The 18,992-nt window shown below is 39.8% G+C and overlaps 1 protein-coding gene across 8 annotated transcripts in view; it reads right to left on the bottom strand.

The window, feature by feature from the left end:
- Nucleotides 1-18,992, bottom strand: part of ano1a (anoctamin 1, calcium activated chloride channel a) — a 104,844-nt gene that overhangs the window by 15,167 nt on the left and 70,685 nt on the right. For 7 of the 8 annotated variants that reach the window (XR_013325462.1, XM_077711638.1, XM_077711640.1 and 4 more), the window contains 5 exons: nt 18,442-18,513; nt 14,731-14,805; nt 12,319-12,520; nt 11,911-12,022; nt 11,445-11,502 (listed from right to left, as the gene is read on the bottom strand). Coding sequence is in view for 7 of the 8 variants with exons in the window: in XM_077711638.1 (XP_077567764.1) it covers nt 11,445-11,502; nt 11,911-12,022; nt 12,319-12,520; nt 14,731-14,805; nt 18,442-18,513 (519 nt within the window). In the remaining variant the exon portion in view is untranslated. The remainder of the gene's footprint in view (nt 1-11,444; nt 11,503-11,910; nt 12,023-12,318; nt 12,521-14,730; nt 14,806-18,441; nt 18,514-18,992) is intronic. The other variant, XM_077711643.1, reaches the window with a different exon arrangement.

The following is an 18,992-nucleotide window of genomic DNA, read 5'->3' as shown; positions in this document are numbered from 1 at the left end:
CTGGCGGGAGGAAATATGCTTTGTCACAGGTCATATTGATGACTTTAAGGATATTACGGATTGGATAAGCATTGGTCAATTGATACAACCAAATAACGTTGCTTTTACGGCTTTAAGGGCATGCAAATTGGTGAGAACTTTAGCAACGATGGGGTTAATACGCCTGAATGTTACAGTGATAACGAGTGACAATAACAAGCTTAGATAAGGGAGGGAAAGGAGAAATTCTCCAAATTCCAGAATCTGGCTTAGAAACAGGTTATGTTAGTCGTTTTGGGTTTTTGACAGGATGTGGTAGTACATTAATTCTGGGAAATTTTGGGAAATTGGGGACCCCATATCTAAAACAAGTTTGAGACAAATGTGTAAATAGGCTCTATTTGGCGCTGGATGCACGAATTCTAGTGGGGCCTTTCATGTTTTGAAACAAGTGACGCTTTAGGTAGATGGGTTGTCTATGAACAAAATGGGATGGGGGAAATTCGCTTACAAATTCGCCGTGTTATCTTGGTTCATAGAATTTGGAGTCAAGGCGACGTAATAAAGGCCATAGGCGTCATGTTGTATAAATTAGGCGTGGATGAATTTGTTTTACAAATGGGGGAGATTATTTTATCACCTGGGGGAAAAAAAAAAAGTGGAAACAAAATTGGATGGCCGCATTAAAAGGTGATTGGCATGCTATTAAAGGGAATTGGGATTTTCCAAAAACATGATAGGGGGCCATTAGGTCATGGCGGCTGTGAAAATAAAAACCTTAGATGTGAAACTATTGCCACCTCAATTCGGGGAACAAACAGCTAAACTGATAGCATTAAAAAAGGATATAACTTTGTGTGAAACTTGAAGGTAATTTTTTTACAAACGGTTAAAATGCTAGAGTGGGGGTCTGTATATTAAAGGATCTGCTAATGAATGCGGGGTGGATCCAGACTTTCCGGAATGTGGGGTATTCATGGCGTCCTCGAGAACTTGTGGATTTTCTCCGGGTACTCCAGTTTACTCCCACAAAATGAAATTATGGATGCTAGACTGGTTGAACACACTAAATTCTTCTTTTTATGAGTGTGAGCGTGAATGATAGTTTGTCTTTTTGTGTTTTTTGATTGGCAGACCACCGAGACATAATCTATCAATAAAAGATCAATAAAGAAAATAATTTGGGCTTGAGTCAAGGGAAGACCTATGTCTCGACAAGGGGGAGGTGGCCTTGCTACAACGGCACTACAAGGCTTAGGGTTTAAATCTATATGCATACCCACATATCCATTTCAAAAAATACATATAGATTTTATTTTATTTTTATTAGATCATATGGATATCATTCCACGATATGGAATTCCAGAAACTATTTATAGTGATAATGGCTCCCATTTTGTTAATATAATAGTTGTCTACCATCCACAATTGGCGGACCTTATATGAAGTCCTGTTTGGTAGACCTTACAAATTGTTATTATTCACCACACAATGACAATTGGATGATGAGGCGAATCTATCAGAGAAAAAAAACGCACACACCAAATTTAGACTATCAGAGGGAGATTTTGCTTCTTAACAGGAAACGGACGAAGCGACGGTGATTCTTGAAGACTGGATGCTGATAAGCAGCATAAAAGAAGAAACATCGGAGCAACGCAAAGTGGGAGGGTCCTTGTTACTAAAAGGGGACACGGATGCACCTTTCCCACAGTAAGAAGGTTGTCTAAATTGAAACGTTTCAAGAGGAAAACTCCCTAAACAAAGACAAAAAGTCATAATTGAAAACAATTATTGCTTTTGGGGCAATGAGATTAATGATGATTGTGATTCTATTCCTTTCCACAGTAGGGTTGTTTTCTCCAGTTGGAGAAAAAGGCGGAGGCGTTTCAATTGAGGATACACCTTCTTACGGGAGGGTAAACCGAGAAACATACACATTTACATTTAATTAACATTACCTACTAAATCAAATTTCCAAAATGAAAATATATATTTGGACTCGGCGACGTCCCGGTTGCCATACAAAGGGGCAATCTATGGTGGGAAATATGTGTGGTACATTAACAGCAGAAAATTGAAGATTGGGAAAAGCCTTGTTGCAGAAATTGGTCAAGATTGGAAAGCTTGGACTGACATATTAACCTGTGAAAATTTATTTCTGAAACAGGGATTTCCCAAACGGGGGATAATTGGGCGCTGTTAATGGAGTGTAAAGAAGGCAAGCACTATGTGGAGCTACTTTGGTAAAAGGGTGGTCTCAATTGAAACATTGAGGGGACGGGTAAGATAAACTTTCTGACTTAATAAAATACGGGAAACACCAATATTAATTGAAAAGATTATTGCTCAGCAAGCAATACCATAAAACTATAGGGAACTCTTTTATATTGGGTTTGACGTCTCCTTATGGTTTCAATTGAGACTAAACCATCTTACAAAGGATTAGGATAAACTACCAGACAAGGGAAAATACGATGGGATCTAACAACTCCCTCAATCACCATTCATTTGGGGAAAAGTGTTTTTACAAATGAAAAAACGTGTCCTACTTGGCAAGAAAAAATATTGAAGCAGTGTTTATCCTGTTACGCGGTAAATAGGAAGTCAATTTTTCCACTGTTTAATCATTTTACCTGCTTAAACCTTACAGGGCATGGTCTGAAGCTGGGGGCGATAAATGAGACGTGGTGTACCGGCGTTCTAAAACAAACTACACCCCTGATACCACGTTCTGGCCTATGGTGGCGGGGTGGTAGATAAATTATACGACTCCTGCCGAAACGCGGCAGGACTAGGTACTTTGGTCTCACTGCTCTTACCGGTGTCTGTTTTTCCATCCACAGTGGAGGAGATACAATTGGCGGCTCAGAATTCGGAGGTGAAGGGTCGACCCTCCCGACATCGTCGAGAGGCATGGAGGGAAGGAGATCCAACATACATTGATGCGATTGGCATCCCCTGGGGCGTACCAGATGAGTATAAGCTGGCTAATCAGATCGCAGCAGGTTGGGAGTCTATCTTCCTTCTAATCACCCCAAACAAAAATGTGGATAGAATAAATTACTTACATTACAATGTCCAAAAATTTGGAAATTATATTAAACAGGGATTTGTGGCCATGAAGGAACAACTGGCAGCTACCAGTCTGATGGCGTTCCAGAATCGCATAGCGGTGGATATGATCCTTGAAACAGGGGGCGTGTGTGCAATGTTTGGAAAACAATGTTGCACCTTCATACCGAACAACGCGTCACCCAGTGGATCTCTCACCAGGGCCATTACTGGCCTGCAAACACTGAACCGCAATATGCAAGAGCACTCTGGAGTAGATACGTCCGCATTGTCAGATTGGTGGGATAAGACCTTTGGAAAATCTAAAGATTTGGACTATCGGCACAATTACCGCTATCCTAACATTGTGTGGGTGATGTAGTATCCCCTGTTTGCGCTCCTTGCTAAGCCGACTTATAACTACTGCAATTGCCCCTACAAATTCTAAAGTACATGAGTTATATCTTATGGGACGGTTTGGGGAAAGCAGTGAGGTCCAGGAGTACGGTAAATCCGAGGACCAATTGGACGAATATAATTATGTTCTTTCTCTTTCAGACCAGCCATGGGAGTAAGGAGTAGGCGGGAAAAATCACAGTCACCCGACATTACCATTGAGTGATTACTAAGAAATGACTAATAACATACATATTATAAAAACGGGGGAATGTTGGGTTTATTCTGTTTTATTATTATAATAGTTATATTAATTCATTTCTTTATTAAATCAATCTCTTTCTTTTCTCTGTATTAATTCATTACTTTGTTAAATCATTCTCTTTCTGTTTTTCAAAAGTGTTGAGGTCACGCCAAGTCATCTTTAACCTAGACAGCCTGTTCCAGGATGGTTATACAAACAATCCACCCAATCTGGGTCCTTGAGATTTGGTGGGCCCTTGGTGACGAGGACAGGGCTATTCGGACAATAACAAGAATATTGTTATCGTTATGTAACCGTACACTTCGGGTTTTTCTGTATGTAACGATTATATGATTATGATTATATTATATGATTCTTAGGTCAAGGAGGTTGTATAATTACTCTAATCTAAATGTTGTTAGGTCTAGTCCCTGTTTTTGTTATTAGTAAAATACTTTGATTGTTATTGTAGTCCCAGATGTTGTTTTTACTCATACGTGATGGAATGATCAACAACTCTGTAACTTGTGACCATAAGAATGGGACGAAAACGTCTATTCAAGGAGACGTTCGGAAGTTGTAAGGTGACACTTGCTGTAACGCTCCCCTCCGGAGGCTTTTATCTGTTGTATCCATTTCTATTTAATTAAATGTCAATAATTGAATAAGATGTCTTCCTGCAGTTATTGATAATTACGGACGAAGGTAATTATTAATGAACCTGACAATATGAAATTCCAAAGTACCATTGATGTATAGGGATAATGGCATCCAAATTGTGTTAACAGATTAATTGACTGAATTGACAAAATGTTCCATATTTCGTTACCATACCAAACGCCATTATTCACTACACGATTGGAGCTGAAGGATGACTCTAATCTGGCTATCTGTATAAAAGAAAAACTTTAAAGAAACGCACTAATTTTGAGTTAGCAGAAGAAGACTGTTTTTCAACAGGAAACATGGAGAAGACGCACGAGCAACCCAAAATGAGAACGTCCGTACAACTCTTGCTGACCAAACAGCAGACATGAAAATAGCGGAGGATGCAGATACACCTTTGCACTGTAAGGAGGTTCTCTCAGTTGAAACGTTTGAGGAGACAGGTAAGATAAGCTTATTGACGAGATCAGACGTAATGGAAAGCATCCAATATTGATTGGAAAGATTAACCATAAGGAACTTTTATATTGGTTTTATTGTCTCCATAAAAAGTGAAAGCATTTCAATTGAGAACAAACCTTCTTACAGATTTTTAAAAGTAAACAATTAGAGAGAAAAAGAGACTACAATGAATAGATATGTTACTAAATTTCAATTTTATACCTGACTATTGGAAATTGTTGATTAAGAAAGTTTTAAAGGAGATGATTGGCAAACTCCAAAGACAATGGAATGTTACATTTGATAAAAAAGACTGCTAGTTTGGGATATTTTAGAATTTTCAAACAGCTGAGATAAATGTGCAACGCAATACACATTGTTAATTGAATTGGGACTTGATCAGTATGCAATTCATAAGTAATGAGTTTTAATGGCTCTAAAAGACAATTATGCTAGAAAATATTACCCTAATAAACAAGGAGTGGTTACAGTTTAGTGGGTTCAATTCTTTTCAGAATTATAAATGTCTACATTTGTTTCTGGATATTAATTGATGTGAATGTAACTGTTGCAGAGAGCGAGAAAGCTGTTTTTACTGAGGAGAAGGCAGCCTGTTTTGCTCTATGTATTCTTCATATTTTTAGCATGGTTAGTTAATTTGTGTAATTGCAGGAATGGAAAAATCAAATATAGTTATTGATCTTAACAAGGAAGCAGCAATCACAATAGAATAACAGCTAGTATATCTACTTTTGACTGATAAGGCATATAGTTAGAAATTAAGTAAGATTGTTATGATTTTTGTTAATTGGGATTTTAAGCCCAACCACATAGCGGTAAGAAAATGTTAAGCACACGCTGAAGACAACGACAGAATACAGCAGGGAAAGCAGCAGCAGAAAACACCAAACAGCATACACAACAACAAAAACTGAGTCGATCTAAAAACTGTGTTAGTTGATTTAAAAACACTGCACCATAGAAAGAAAAGATGCATAGATACATGAAGAAGCAGAACAGTCAGTCTATTCACAGCTAAATGCCTACCGTGCCTACCAAAGAATTTATTCCAAAATTGAGCCATGGAAGGAGCCATGTCTCAACAGGGGGGGGGGGGGGGGGGGGGGGGGGAGATGGACATGGCAGAGCATGTGTTCCATGTCCCAGAGGTCTAAATACCTACTTTAAATTTTTTTGTAGGAACTGTTTTATTTGTTACAGAGGGTGTGCGGGATAGCCTCGGGCCCAAGCAGGTGCAACGGGGAGACAAAGTTGGAACCTTCAAGAGGTGTCTCCTGAGAGGCCGCCGCCTTCGAATTCGACTGCTACACACCTTCGGCTAGCCCCCGGATGAACTAATGTGACTGAGGGTAACCCCTAGACGCTTGGATGGCCTAACAACAATAACAACAACAAGTGTAACGTCCAAAAGAGCGTGGGACTTGAAGAGCGGACAAATGGTACAATAAGACCAAGAAACCGATAAACTTGTCCAAAGAACATGTAAGCTGCCGTGATCTTTTTGTCTATCCTGCAGGAGGTGGAGAAGTCTGGTGACCAGAGCCTGATTTGAGTCATAAATAGAAAGTCCTGGTCCTCGCCACGTTGGGAAGGCCCCTTCGTGGTTTAACTCACCACCCCCACCGCAGTAAAGATTGCTGAGAGGTTGACGTGGATTGACCAATCCCAAATCAAAGTAGTTCGAGACAACGGTGACTCTGAGTAGACTGGAAATCGGGCGGTCCCAAAACCCTTGTCCGTGAAAAAATCATCTGACGTCTACTCACCTGCCACGAGCACCTTTCACATAACCTTGACCTCTCATAGTTTTTACACCCTCACGCAGAAGCCAAAATGAAATCAGTTGCCACCCCCATCACTGTGACTGTACTATCAGTGGCAGCCTGGGTGTGGCTGAACGCCCCACCCCCAGAGATTTGAGCCGAAAAACGAGACAATGCCGTGCTGCTGTCACAGAGGAAAGTGAAGTGGTATGAAAAGAGCAATCCAAATAACCACTTTGAAGAAAATATGTGGTATCATTTCATGGTATTTCAGACAAAAACTAACTGGTGTGAATGAAAGTTGTTATGTGTGTAGCCGTATACCCATTTCCACAGGTATCCTGATATCCTGAATTCACTGGATCTAGGTGTCACATTTAGCACATCTGCAGTGATGCAGGTGGTCCAAGATGCATTCCTTTGAAGGGGAGTGAACATAACAGTAAGATATATAAGATCAAAGTCAGTGGAATTCAAACCACGTGATTCAATCTGGGGCAGTGATGTTCCTGGTGACCATAAGTTGTGGTCCACCCCCCCAGAAAATCATTCTGTCACTAACTTCCCAACTTGGACATTGAATTGTTACATGAGTGTTCATTAACCAAACTTTTAAAGCCCTACAAGGTATAGCAGATGAATTAAAAGCCCTTAGAGAAATGGAGCGCCAAGACCATATGGTCTTGGATTTGATAACAGCCAAGGATGGAGGTGTGTGCGCCATGATCGGAGAACACGGTTGTACTTTCATCCCAGATGAAACCGGTGACGTAGGTAACATTATTCGTGCAATAGCTGAAATGAAAGCCTTGGCCAACGCCATGGCCCAGGATCACTCAGCTATAGGTGCATCACTTTGGTCGTGGTGAATATCCGGGTCGTGGTTCGCGATCCTGGTTAAATCTTTAACACCGTTACTTGCAATTATGTTACTCTTCTGTATTTTCTCAATGTGTATAATCCCTTGCATGAAAGCTATGGTTTGAAATACTATCCAGAATACGCTGGTAGTTTACAGCGACATACAGTATCACCGCGTGACATGCCGTAATGAAGATTCTTCCATCATTTTGAAGTGCGACGGTATGTTGAGTCATCCGGGTAATTGTACATGTCTTGACTTCAAAACTGTGTTCGCTCATAAAGAGGGACACAGAGGAATTTTCCTATATAACCTTAAAACTATCACGTTTTTCACCTTTGCCTTCACAAATGACTTTATTGTTTTCCATACTTTTTGATAAGTACCTGCTGATGATGTTTGTATTCTAATACCTAGACAGGAGGGATATAAATTGATGTTTAATGAAAATTCTTTCAAAGTTACTAAAGGGGGGAAATGTGAAGTATGAATGTATTTTATGCTTATTATTATGTCTTTTGGTTTATATAGTGTAGTAACTAGAATAGAATTTTGCATGACCCAGTGGAAACTTCCATCATGACACCTTTTAGTTAAGGGGGTGTCATTTATCACGACACCCACTTCTTTGTCAACTTCTTCCCGCCTTAAGTTTGTACCTAGGTCACATGACCCTTTGTTAATAAAACCAGCTCAACTGTTGGAGGGAGGCAGGGATTGGAACTGGTCAGGCAAGGAGATGGACTCATCTCCAAGCGCTGGCTCCTCCCGACCCCTCCCTCAGCTGATGTCTTTGAAAATCTCATCAAGCCGACTCTGCGTGTGCTACCTCTGATCCGAATTATTGAATGTACATGGTTCTAAACCTGACAAAGGCAATAAGTAAAATGTACTTTTTAAAAAGAAGACAAAGCAAATTTACAGATGGTGTTTTTATTGAAGTCGTAAAATTTCCAAATTTTGTAAAAAAAAATACGAATACAAACTTTCAAATTATGTACAAAAAATTCAAATACAAACTTACAAATTATGTACAAAAAAATCAAATACAAACTTACAAATTATGTACAAAGAGACTTCACAGATAGGAGTTTTTATCAAAAATAATAAAGCTGACAAATGGTAAGCAATGGCTTTGCTGGTACTGAAAACAATAAGACTTACAAATGGCATGCAATGGCTTGCGGGTAATGTAATTTGTCCGGGAATTTATCCGGGTTTGCATAGTCCTCTGTGAGCTTTTTCAAACGTTCATTGACTGCTGCGTATAGCTTTTTGGTTTGTCGGGCATAATACCGCATGCAGCCTGTTGTATTGTCATTTCCCAGTCTTTTTGTTCTAATTGGAGTTTGACCATTCTAAAGTATTTCAACATTGCCATAATAGATATTTAGATATTAACCTGTCTCTGTCATGAATCAACTGTAGATATTTAGATATTAAACTCTTGTGAATATAATTTTGAGACCAGGTTTCAAAAGTGCTTAGATATTAAACAGTATTTAGATATTATCCCCTGTCATGAATTAACAGTAGATATTTAGATATTAATCTCTTGCGAATATAATTTTGAGAGCTGTTTCAACAGTACTTAGATATTAAATAGTACTTAGATATTAACCTATTTCTCTTATGAATCAACAGTGGATATTTAGATATTAAACTCTTGTTGAGAGCTGTTTTCAATAATACTTACTCTCTGTCACCATTTGACTGGCGAACTAAAGACCGGGGACCAACGGGGACCAAACGTCCGGAGACCAAACGTCCGGCGACCAAACGTCCGGCGACCAAACGTCCGGCGACCAAACGTCCGGCGACCAAACGTCCGGCGACCGAATGTCTGGCAACCGAACGTCCGCCGACCAAACGTCCGGCGACGAAACGTCCGCCGACCAAACGTCCGGCGACCAAACGTCCGGCGACCAAACGTCCAGCCAGGACAAGCACTGGGCGTACAGGTTGCTGGTGCAATGAAGAGTAGTGAGAAGGAAAAGCGTATCACATTTAAATGATGACATATTAAGAAAGAAATAATGAAAAACATGAGAGTGCTGCACGTGTGACTGAGCTGGCTCGTCAATACCAGAGGATTACTTCGACAATATGTACCATCCTTAAGCAGAAGGATATCAAGACTTCCAAAAAACTAACTATAATGTCCAAGATCATTTCATCTGATTTTCTGAACCACTTTATCCTCATTAGGGTCATTAGAGGCACTGGAGCCAATCCCATCATCGGGCCAGAGGCGGAGGGTAGCCTGAATTGGTTGCCAGCCAATCACAGGGCACAAGGAGACAGACATTCATTACACTCACACCCATACTTAGGGTATATTTAGAGTGTCCAATCAGCCTACCGTGCATGTATTTGGAATGTAGGAGGAAACCAGATTACCCGGGGGAAACCCACGCAGGCAACATGCAAATTCCACACAGGAGGACATGACTGGGATTCGAACCCAGGACCCCAGAGCTGTGAGGCCGATGCGCTAACAACTCGCGTCACCGAGCCGCCTTTAAATTCCAAGCCGCGCAGTGAAATTCATAACTAGATGGAGAGCCTTCTTTTAATATGAAGAAAAGATAATTAGTTAGCGGGAGATAGCGTGACCGAGGCCATAATATGCGAAAAAGCCAGGGGAATCTACATAAACTTGAAAGCAATGCAAGCATCTGAAAAAAACACCAGCAAAAACCTTCCAAGCGAGTCTGTGCTCGTTTGATAATTTAAAACAATAATAACTGGACGAAATTAACACTCGGTTATGAGGCATTGAGAAGCAAGACGTTCCGCCTTAGAAGCCACAGTGGACTACATTAACATATTTGCCTCGGTTATTGCACAAGGTTTAAATTTAGTGCAGGGGTGGCCAACCCGCGGCTCCCGAGCCGCATGCGGCTCTTTGCCCGGTTTCATGCGGCTCTTACGTCCATATCAAAGTTTGTATTTGTGTTTTATTTTTATTTGCGTGGGTTCAATACGGTATTTTCGTCCAATGCGCATGTGCTTGGGATGAAAATACCTCAAAGATTCCCAGTAGGAGCAAGGTCATTTGCGTAAACGTTTTTAACAGAGTGGGAGAGCTCCCGTGAACCAGAAGCGACAATGAACGGCGTCGCGCACACAAAAAGTATCCCAAAGATCGAGCGTCGGCTGAAAAAGCCACACCCCCTGCGAGGCAGACCAATGGCGAGAGTGCTCAGCCGGGGGCAGCCAATAGGAGAGCGAGGTGTACACCCACGTGGTGGGCGTGCTAGTTAAAAGCCATTCATAATAAATGACAGCTCACAAGGAGCGAATGTTACGCAAAAATAGGCTCTGATTTTATGACAGAAGTCCCACTAAGTAACATGCATAGTAAAAGAAAAACGCTATTGTAAATTATTATATTTTTGTTTGTGGACTTGGTTGAACTGAGAGTTTGTCTGTGTGAGACAGTGCACACAATGTTCATTGTTGATAATGACTGGCCTGTGTTGTTAGTACTGTAGGAGTCAATTTATGTCATTACTATGCTGGTGTGTGACATTTACAATAAATCTGGCTGAGCAAAGGTATGTGTGTGATGTGGCTCTTTGCGGTAACACAGTAAAAAATGTGGCTCTTTGCGGTAACACAGTAAAAAATGTGGCTCTTGGTCTCTGACTGGTTGGCCACCCCTGATTTAGTGTAACGTGAGATTAAAACTTTTTTTCAAGTGTGTGTCTAGTAAATTAAGTTAATTTAATTTTAGATTGAAAGTTTGTTATGTTACGAGCATGTCCTTACTCCTGTTCTGTCCACTTGATAGGTATTTAATACTCTGTGAGTAGGTGGTGAATTAGAACCAATAAAAAGATGTTTTCCCATTGTAATGTCTTGTTTTTTTCGGTGGTTTGGCTGCGAACAAAATATTTAGTAATTTGTTCATATCTAAAGGAAAAATTCATTTGAGATACGCGTAAATTGACATAAGAGCTCGGTACCAGAACGCATTAAGGTCATATTTCAAGGTAAATAAAAGCAAAGTTACCTCTTCCATTCTATATGATCCTACGACATAGAAATAGTTTCCTGGCCGCCCAACAAGCCTATGAAAAGAAACCATTTCAAATTATGTTTCTATATATATATATATATATATATATATATATATATATATATATATATATATATATATATATATATATATATATATATATATATATATATATATATATATATATATATATATATATATATATATATATATATATATATATATATATATATATATATATATATATATATATATATATATATATATATATATATATATATATATATATATATATATATATATATATATATATATATATATATATATATATATATATATATATATATATATATATATATATATATATATATATATATATATATATATATATATATATATATATATATATATATATATATACGTGTGTGTGTGTGTGTGTATGTACTGCTTGGTGTCTTACCTCCCCCTAAAAAATGCCAAATAGACAATAGGAGTGAAAGCGTTGACAAATTTTAAAATGAATGTCTTGATGATAAGCCGCTCTTCAAAGCTTTTGTCAGTTTTTGGAACCTCTGCAAAAGAGTAAGTGTAAAAAAAGTGTAAAAAAAAAATTAAAGACAACTTTGTACCATGAAGTGAATGTGTCTTATTCTCTCTCCTTTATATATATATATATATATATATATATATATATATATATATATATATATATATATATATATATATATATATATATATATATATATATATATATATATATATATATATATATATATATATATATATATATATATATATATATATATATATATATATATATATATATATATATATATATATATATATATATATATTTTTTTTTTTTTACCAAGTATTGTGAGCCAGCGTGCGATAACGCCATAGATTTCATCCAAGATGATGATAACAATGAGGTTGATTATGGCAGCAGTGGTTTTGACGGTAGCTCGAACATTATACCCTGCTCCAGCAGAGGTGTTGATTTCTAAAGCTGTCTTGATACTAATCCGGTAGAGGACAACCCCAAATACAATGACGAATGTCACTGTGATCTATAATAGAGAGAAAGAGGAAAAAAACAGTTTGATATCTTCGGACAAAAGCCAAAAATAATTTTGAGTTCACAGCTCACTGTTCATCTGACAAATTTTGGACAGCTTAAATGCTATACTTTACCCATATTTTGCCATTGGTTTTAGTTTCATTTTCACAATGCTCCTAGCTATAATAAATGATTTTCAAAGAAAGAAAGGTTTGTCAATTTGAATTTTTTAAGAGAGAACATTTATTTCACATGAGTAAAAAAAGCATGTACAGTAATTCCTTGACATATGAGTGTCCCAACATACAAGAAATTTGACATACGAGGAAAATTTCAACTAAATTTTTCCCTTGAAAATACAAGACAAATTTGAGATACAAGATGGTTCCCGTCGCTGCCGTCACTCTGTCTTTCTCGCCCCTTGCGTGAAAATATCTACAAGCACTGGACCAGACGAGTTGCCTTTTATACTGGAGATAGCATGACCGAGTCGATCTGCGAAAAAGCCAGGGGAATCTCCATGGACTTGAAAGCAAACCAAGCATCTGAATAAGACACCACCCTTCAGAGCGACTCGTGGCTGGTTTGATAATTTGTAAAAAAAAAAAAAAAAAAAAACTGGGATACACTCGGTTCTGAGGCATGGAGAAACAAGAAGTTCCGACTTGTAGTGGAATACATTAATATCTTTGCCTTGGTTATTGGACAAAAAGGTTTAAATGTATTGTCATGTAAGATTAAAACTTATTTTTAAGTCTGTGTGCTTAATCTAAGTTCTTTTAATCAAAATTAAAGTTTATGTTATGTTACAAGCGCGTTGCTGTCAAGCCTCTCGACTGTCCTTTCTCTCTCTCTCTCATCCTTTTCTCTCTCCCTCCTCTGCGGACTCTGCGCTATCGCTGTTTTTACTGAATAATGTCACATTTAGTTAGTTTGTTAGTTGGTGGAGAATTAAAACAAATAAATAGATATTTTCAATTGTCATTTTCTGTTTTAGTGTTTTTTCAGACAGTGGGAATAAATTAATTTGTATTTAGTTTTTTTCCATGGGCAAATTTGATTTGAGATACAAGGGGTCATGGGAATTCACCAAACCAGTCTTCATGTGCTTTGTGGACTTGGAGAAGGTGCTCGACCATATCCCCGGGCGGCCCTGTACTCCGGGAGTATGTGGTTCCGGAGACCCTGTTACGTGGGGTCTGGTTCCTTTATGACCAGAATCAGAGTCTGGTCAGTGTAGCCGGCAGTAAGTCGGATCCGTTTCCAGTGGGGGTTGGCCCTTACAGGGCTGCCCTACGTCACCGAGCTTGTTCATCGCTTTTATGGACAGGGTTAGGGTTAGGGTTATCCCTGCTGTTTGAAAATGATGTGGTTATGTTTGTTTCATCAAGTCATGATCTCCAACTGTTGCTAGAATTATTCGCAACCGACTGTGAAGCGGTCGGGATGAGAATCAGCACCTCAAAATCTGAGACCATAGTCCTCAGTCGGACCAGGTCCTTCCCCAGGTGGAGTTTAAGTATCTTGGGGTCTTTTTCACGAGTAAAGATAGAATGGAGCGGAGATCGACAGGCGGATCAGTACTGTTGCTGCGGTGTTTATTGTTACCGCCACCGTACAACAGGACCACGTTGATGTGTGTCCAGCTGCGGCCACTCTGTCTTTCCGGCGTATGGCAGTGCAGTTATAGTGATAGCGTCTTCCGCAGTCTCTGCAGGTGGCTGCCTGGTGGTTTATGTGGATTTGCTTGTGACATCTGTGGCAGTCATTGGTATCGTCTAGTCTACGCCATCTCGGCAGTAGAATCCATCTGTCTCGGCTGCAGTTCTGGCCGCCACCCTGGTGAGGCCGCGGCAGGTCTTTGTAAAGTGCGCCGCCCGTCGACATTCCTTGCATACCAGGTGTCGGGTGGATATTTGGCGGTTGCAGCTGAAGCAGGGAGGTCCTGGGTTAGCCTCGACATTCCCTGCCCAGAGAGGGAGCAACTGAAGGGAGTGGGCAAGATTCCTCCGGTTCGCCAAAAGGCATTGTGGCTGAAGGCAGAACCTTTCGGTACTGTGTTGTCTTGTTTCGCAGGCATCGTCGTGCGGCGATGCTCTCGCAACCCACCGCGAGAGGGTACGAGACTCGGGCCCGACACTGATAGTATCTAAATACTACGACTACAATAAAAAATGTGGTGGGATTTAAAGGATGAAATTTAAGGAGACAACTACTCACCATGAAAGCCATCATAGCAGCGGCATTCAAGTAAAATGGTAATCTGTCAGTACATGTCAGTTTCATTTTCTCATTCTGAAAAAATAAAATACATTCAGTAAATACAATCACATAAAAGCACTATGAATAATGATTCCAGACACCAAATATGTTATACACTGCACATGGTTTTGTACACTTTGGATTTTTTTTAAATACAAAAATTCACACTGACCTGCTTGCTTTAAGAAACATATTAGATACATCGGTCTCAATATGAAGTTGAAAAGGAGAAATTGATTTGGTTGCAGATTTACTGTAAAAGCCATTTTCAAGATGGACTTTTCAAGAAAAGATGTCCATCATTAAGAATTGTCGGACAACCCCGTAGCTAGAGTGTCGAGTGAAGCTACAGCCCAGCGAGAAAGTGCTCAGGGAAATGGGGCTCCACAACGAAAAGCTGAAGAAAAATCTTGAAAAGACTGATAGAATGTGTAATTTTTCTGGGCAAGCAGGAAGTTTCATGTCAGGAACACAATGAAAAGGCTGGATCCAAATAGAAAGGAAACTATTTGGAGCTTATTTCTCTTATTGCTGAGAGAAACACGGATTACATCACCACTTGTCCACCATTAATGTGTTTAGTGGGACGTCGGGCAGAATGCAAAATGACCTGCTATTACTGAAGTCATTTATTTATGTTTAATTTTGGTGGGTTCCTGCCTGCTTGTCTTTTAATCATCTAAATGTCTACACATGTGTGATTTGCCTAGCCCTCATCTATATAGTGCAGGGGTGGCCAACCCGCGGCTCCCGAGCCGCATGCCGCTCTTTGCCCGGTTTCATGCGGCTCTTACGTCCATATCAAAGTTTGTATTTGTGTTTTATTTTTATTTGCGTGTGCGCTTCGCTTGAGTTCAATACGGTATTTTCGTCCAATGCGCATGTGCTTGGGATGAAAATACCTCAAAGTTTCCCAGTAGGAGCAAGGTCATTTGAGTAAACATTTTTAACAGAGTGGGAGAGCTCCCGTGAACCAGAAGCAAAAATGAACGGCGTCGCGCACACAAAAAGTATCCCAAAGATCGAGCGTCGGCTGAAAAAGCCACACCCCCTGCGAGGCAGACCAATGGCGAGAGTGCTCAGCCGGGAGCAGCCAATAGGAGAGCGAGGTGTACACCCACGTGGTGGGCGCGCTAGTTAAAAGCCGTTCATAATAAATGACAGCTCACAAGGAGCGAATGTTACGCAAAAATAGGCTCTGATTTTATGACAGAAGTCCCACTAAGTAACATGCATAGTAAAAGAAAAACGCTATTGTAAATTATTATATTTTTGTTTGTGGACTTGGTTGAACTGAGAGTTTGTCTGTGTGAGACAGTGCACACAATGTTCATTGTTGATAATGACTGGCCTGTGCTGTTAGTACTGTAGGAGTCAATTTATGTCATTACTATGCTGGTGTGTGACATTTACAATAAACCTGGCTGAGCAAAGGTATGTGTGTGATGTGGCTCTTTGCGGTAACACAGTAAAAAATGTGGCTCTTTGCGGTAACACAGTAAAAAATGGCTCTTGGTCTCTGACTGGTTGGCCACCCCTGATATAGTGTATCTATCCCTCTATGTTAATGTTTGTTGCCAGTGTGTCACGCAACTGAGCCACGATGCCCTTTTGCTTTCTGGATTTTACTGCTCTGTCCACTTTTTGGAAACAAGTGATTTTGTGTTGCTTCCTTGACCCAACCTGAGGTCTTCCCCAGCTCAATACACATGATCCTTAAACTGCCCCTTGCTCAGGCCCATGCTTTTGACTCCAGCTTTGTGTTCAGCTCCCCGTTGAGACAGAACGCAAAGGCCGAGTTGGATTTAGCCGAGGTCGAAAAGCTAAGAATGTGGCTCATCATATCCAGCAGCTGGTCAAAGTCTACAGTTGTTGCTGGATCTTAATGCTTTAGCAGAAGAAGTTAACCCCTGGCCTGTCACTGCATCACCACTTTCTCCTCCATCATAGTTTTAAAAGTTCTCACTGACGAATACATATCAATGATGCACTTCCCTGTGCCTGCAGCTGTAGCTTCAGGGCATCAAGGTGAGTTGAGATGTCACAGAGAAATGCGACTTCACACAGAAACTTTTGCTCCCGGAGCTCTGCTATGCCCTTCCATTTGCTTTCCAGAAATTGACCTATCTCTTCACGCAGTTCAAAAAAATTGTATAGCACTTATCCACGGCTTAACTATCTCAGCTCTGTGTGATATGGCACCTCTATGTGTTCTGAACCACGCTTCCAGAAAACACTTAAACTGGCGATGATTGAGACATTTGTCTCTAATAAAGTTAGCAACTTGTGTTACTTTCCTCACAACATCCTCTATCTTTAGCGCTTTACACCACAAGGATTCCTGATGGAAAATGCATCGATAAACAAACAGTTCAGCCCAACAGTTCTCTTTAAGCATCTTTCCAGTAATCCTGCCCACCAGTTTGTTTGTTTTGTCTTTTTACCACTCATCGCTGGCACACCATCAGTGGTTAATCCCACTGTTTATCTTGCGGCAGATTTATCTCACTGACACTGACAGAAACCTCTTCTTGGTTATGCCAAGAATGGAATTTAATCCCAAACTCCGCTGTAACACAAAGATTTGAGTCCACGCCACGGACGAAGACTGAGAGCTTTGCAGTTTCAGAGGCGTCAGTGCTCTCACCCAGAGCAAGGGAAAAAAAAAACATTTCCCTCCTCCATGAACTGGACATGTAGATTGGTGGCAAGCTTGCATGGGCGCTCAAATATTGTGTTTCTGCTCTAGCTTACTTTTCCAAAGGCTTGCTTCTTCTTTGGGGAACTTGGTCACAAAACTTCATCATGCATTTTTTTTTTTACAAACTCTCCCTGGGGCTTATCGGGCCATGTTTTTTTCTGCCACAATATAACTTGCCTTGACAGCAGCCTCACTTTGTGCTGTGGCCTTTGTGAACATTTTCTGGTATGAAACCAGAGTTATTTTCATTTCCTTTATCTTCCAAGTCCCGTGAGTCATGTCCATGTCCTTAAATTTGTCCCAGTGTTTTGTTTTCTTAGTGTCATCTAATATTGTTCTCCTTGGTTATTGACACGTTCGCCCCACAAACAAGACAAAATGGTCTGTCTTTTCCATATTTAAACAGATATTCCGTCTCAGACAAAAGAATAAGATCCCTGCCTTTTTTTCGCCATTTCTTGGAAGAGTAACACAATGACAGGGGGATACGAGTCCACTGGGCGTTTTTGCCGAAGAAGTGTACACGAAAACAAATCGATACCTTCTTAATAAATCCATGACCGTGGATAGATGCTCCTGGCACAGAGGAGGGGGTGTGTATGCCTGCGTCGCATTGTTTGATGCGCCAAAACAACAGTAGCATATCATGCGATTCGGAGTTTAAGCGGTGAATGTGGCATCATAACGCTGCCGCCTTGTAATAAAAGTTATTATTAATTTGCCTCGGAGCCCAAACATAGTTAAACTATGGCCCAAATTTGGCCCATGGGCTAGAGTTTGACACAACTGTAACCTCAATTGAATTGGTGGTGGACTTTTGGCTTATCCCTTCAGATTCTCAAGTATAATTGAATACTCCACCTCAGTTTTAAGACCATCAGGAGGATAAGGCTTTTGGCATTGTTGAGTATAGTATATTATTTAATTTGTTATCAGTAGAATAAAACATTTGAACATATTTATTTTACCTTAGAGTCTGAATTCACTCGTCTCATTGCCTTTTGCATGACAAGCAACTCATACTCAGCTCGATTGTTGTCCTGGAACAGACATTGCTTTAGCAAGTTAACCCTGAAAATGTTCTACAGGTTTAAAAATATATATTTTTTTAACTATAGCCACACACAAACGCCACCAAACACAATAAAAACAGAAGAGAAATGTAAAGAACAACCAATCAATGATCAAAATGGAGAACATGGTTAACAACATTCTTTTGCGGTTACAATTAATAAATAATTGAGTTAAAACATTTAATTTTGAGACTGCCTACATGTGGTAGTATTGATATATCATCAACGCTTTCACAAGAGGCAGCGTAGGGCCGCATTCATTTTTGGCCAAAGCTGCACTGTAGCCAAGCTTTTATTCCAAATGATTCCAAATTAGGTTTCTTCTGAGGCAAGTTAGGTTTTAAGACATCAGATTGGTTAAAATGTATCCCTTCATCCATTAGAATGAAAACCTGCATGCTCTGGGGGCCACTGAGAAGCGTTTTGAACACCAATGCTCTATTTTC

The sequence above is a fragment of the Stigmatopora nigra genome, unplaced genomic scaffold (assembly GCF_051989575.1).
Source record: "Stigmatopora nigra isolate UIUO_SnigA unplaced genomic scaffold, RoL_Snig_1.1 HiC_scaffold_27, whole genome shotgun sequence".
Taxonomy (NCBI): Eukaryota; Metazoa; Chordata; class Actinopteri; order Syngnathiformes; family Syngnathidae; genus Stigmatopora; species Stigmatopora nigra.
This window is presented reverse-complemented; position numbering and strand designations above follow the sequence as displayed.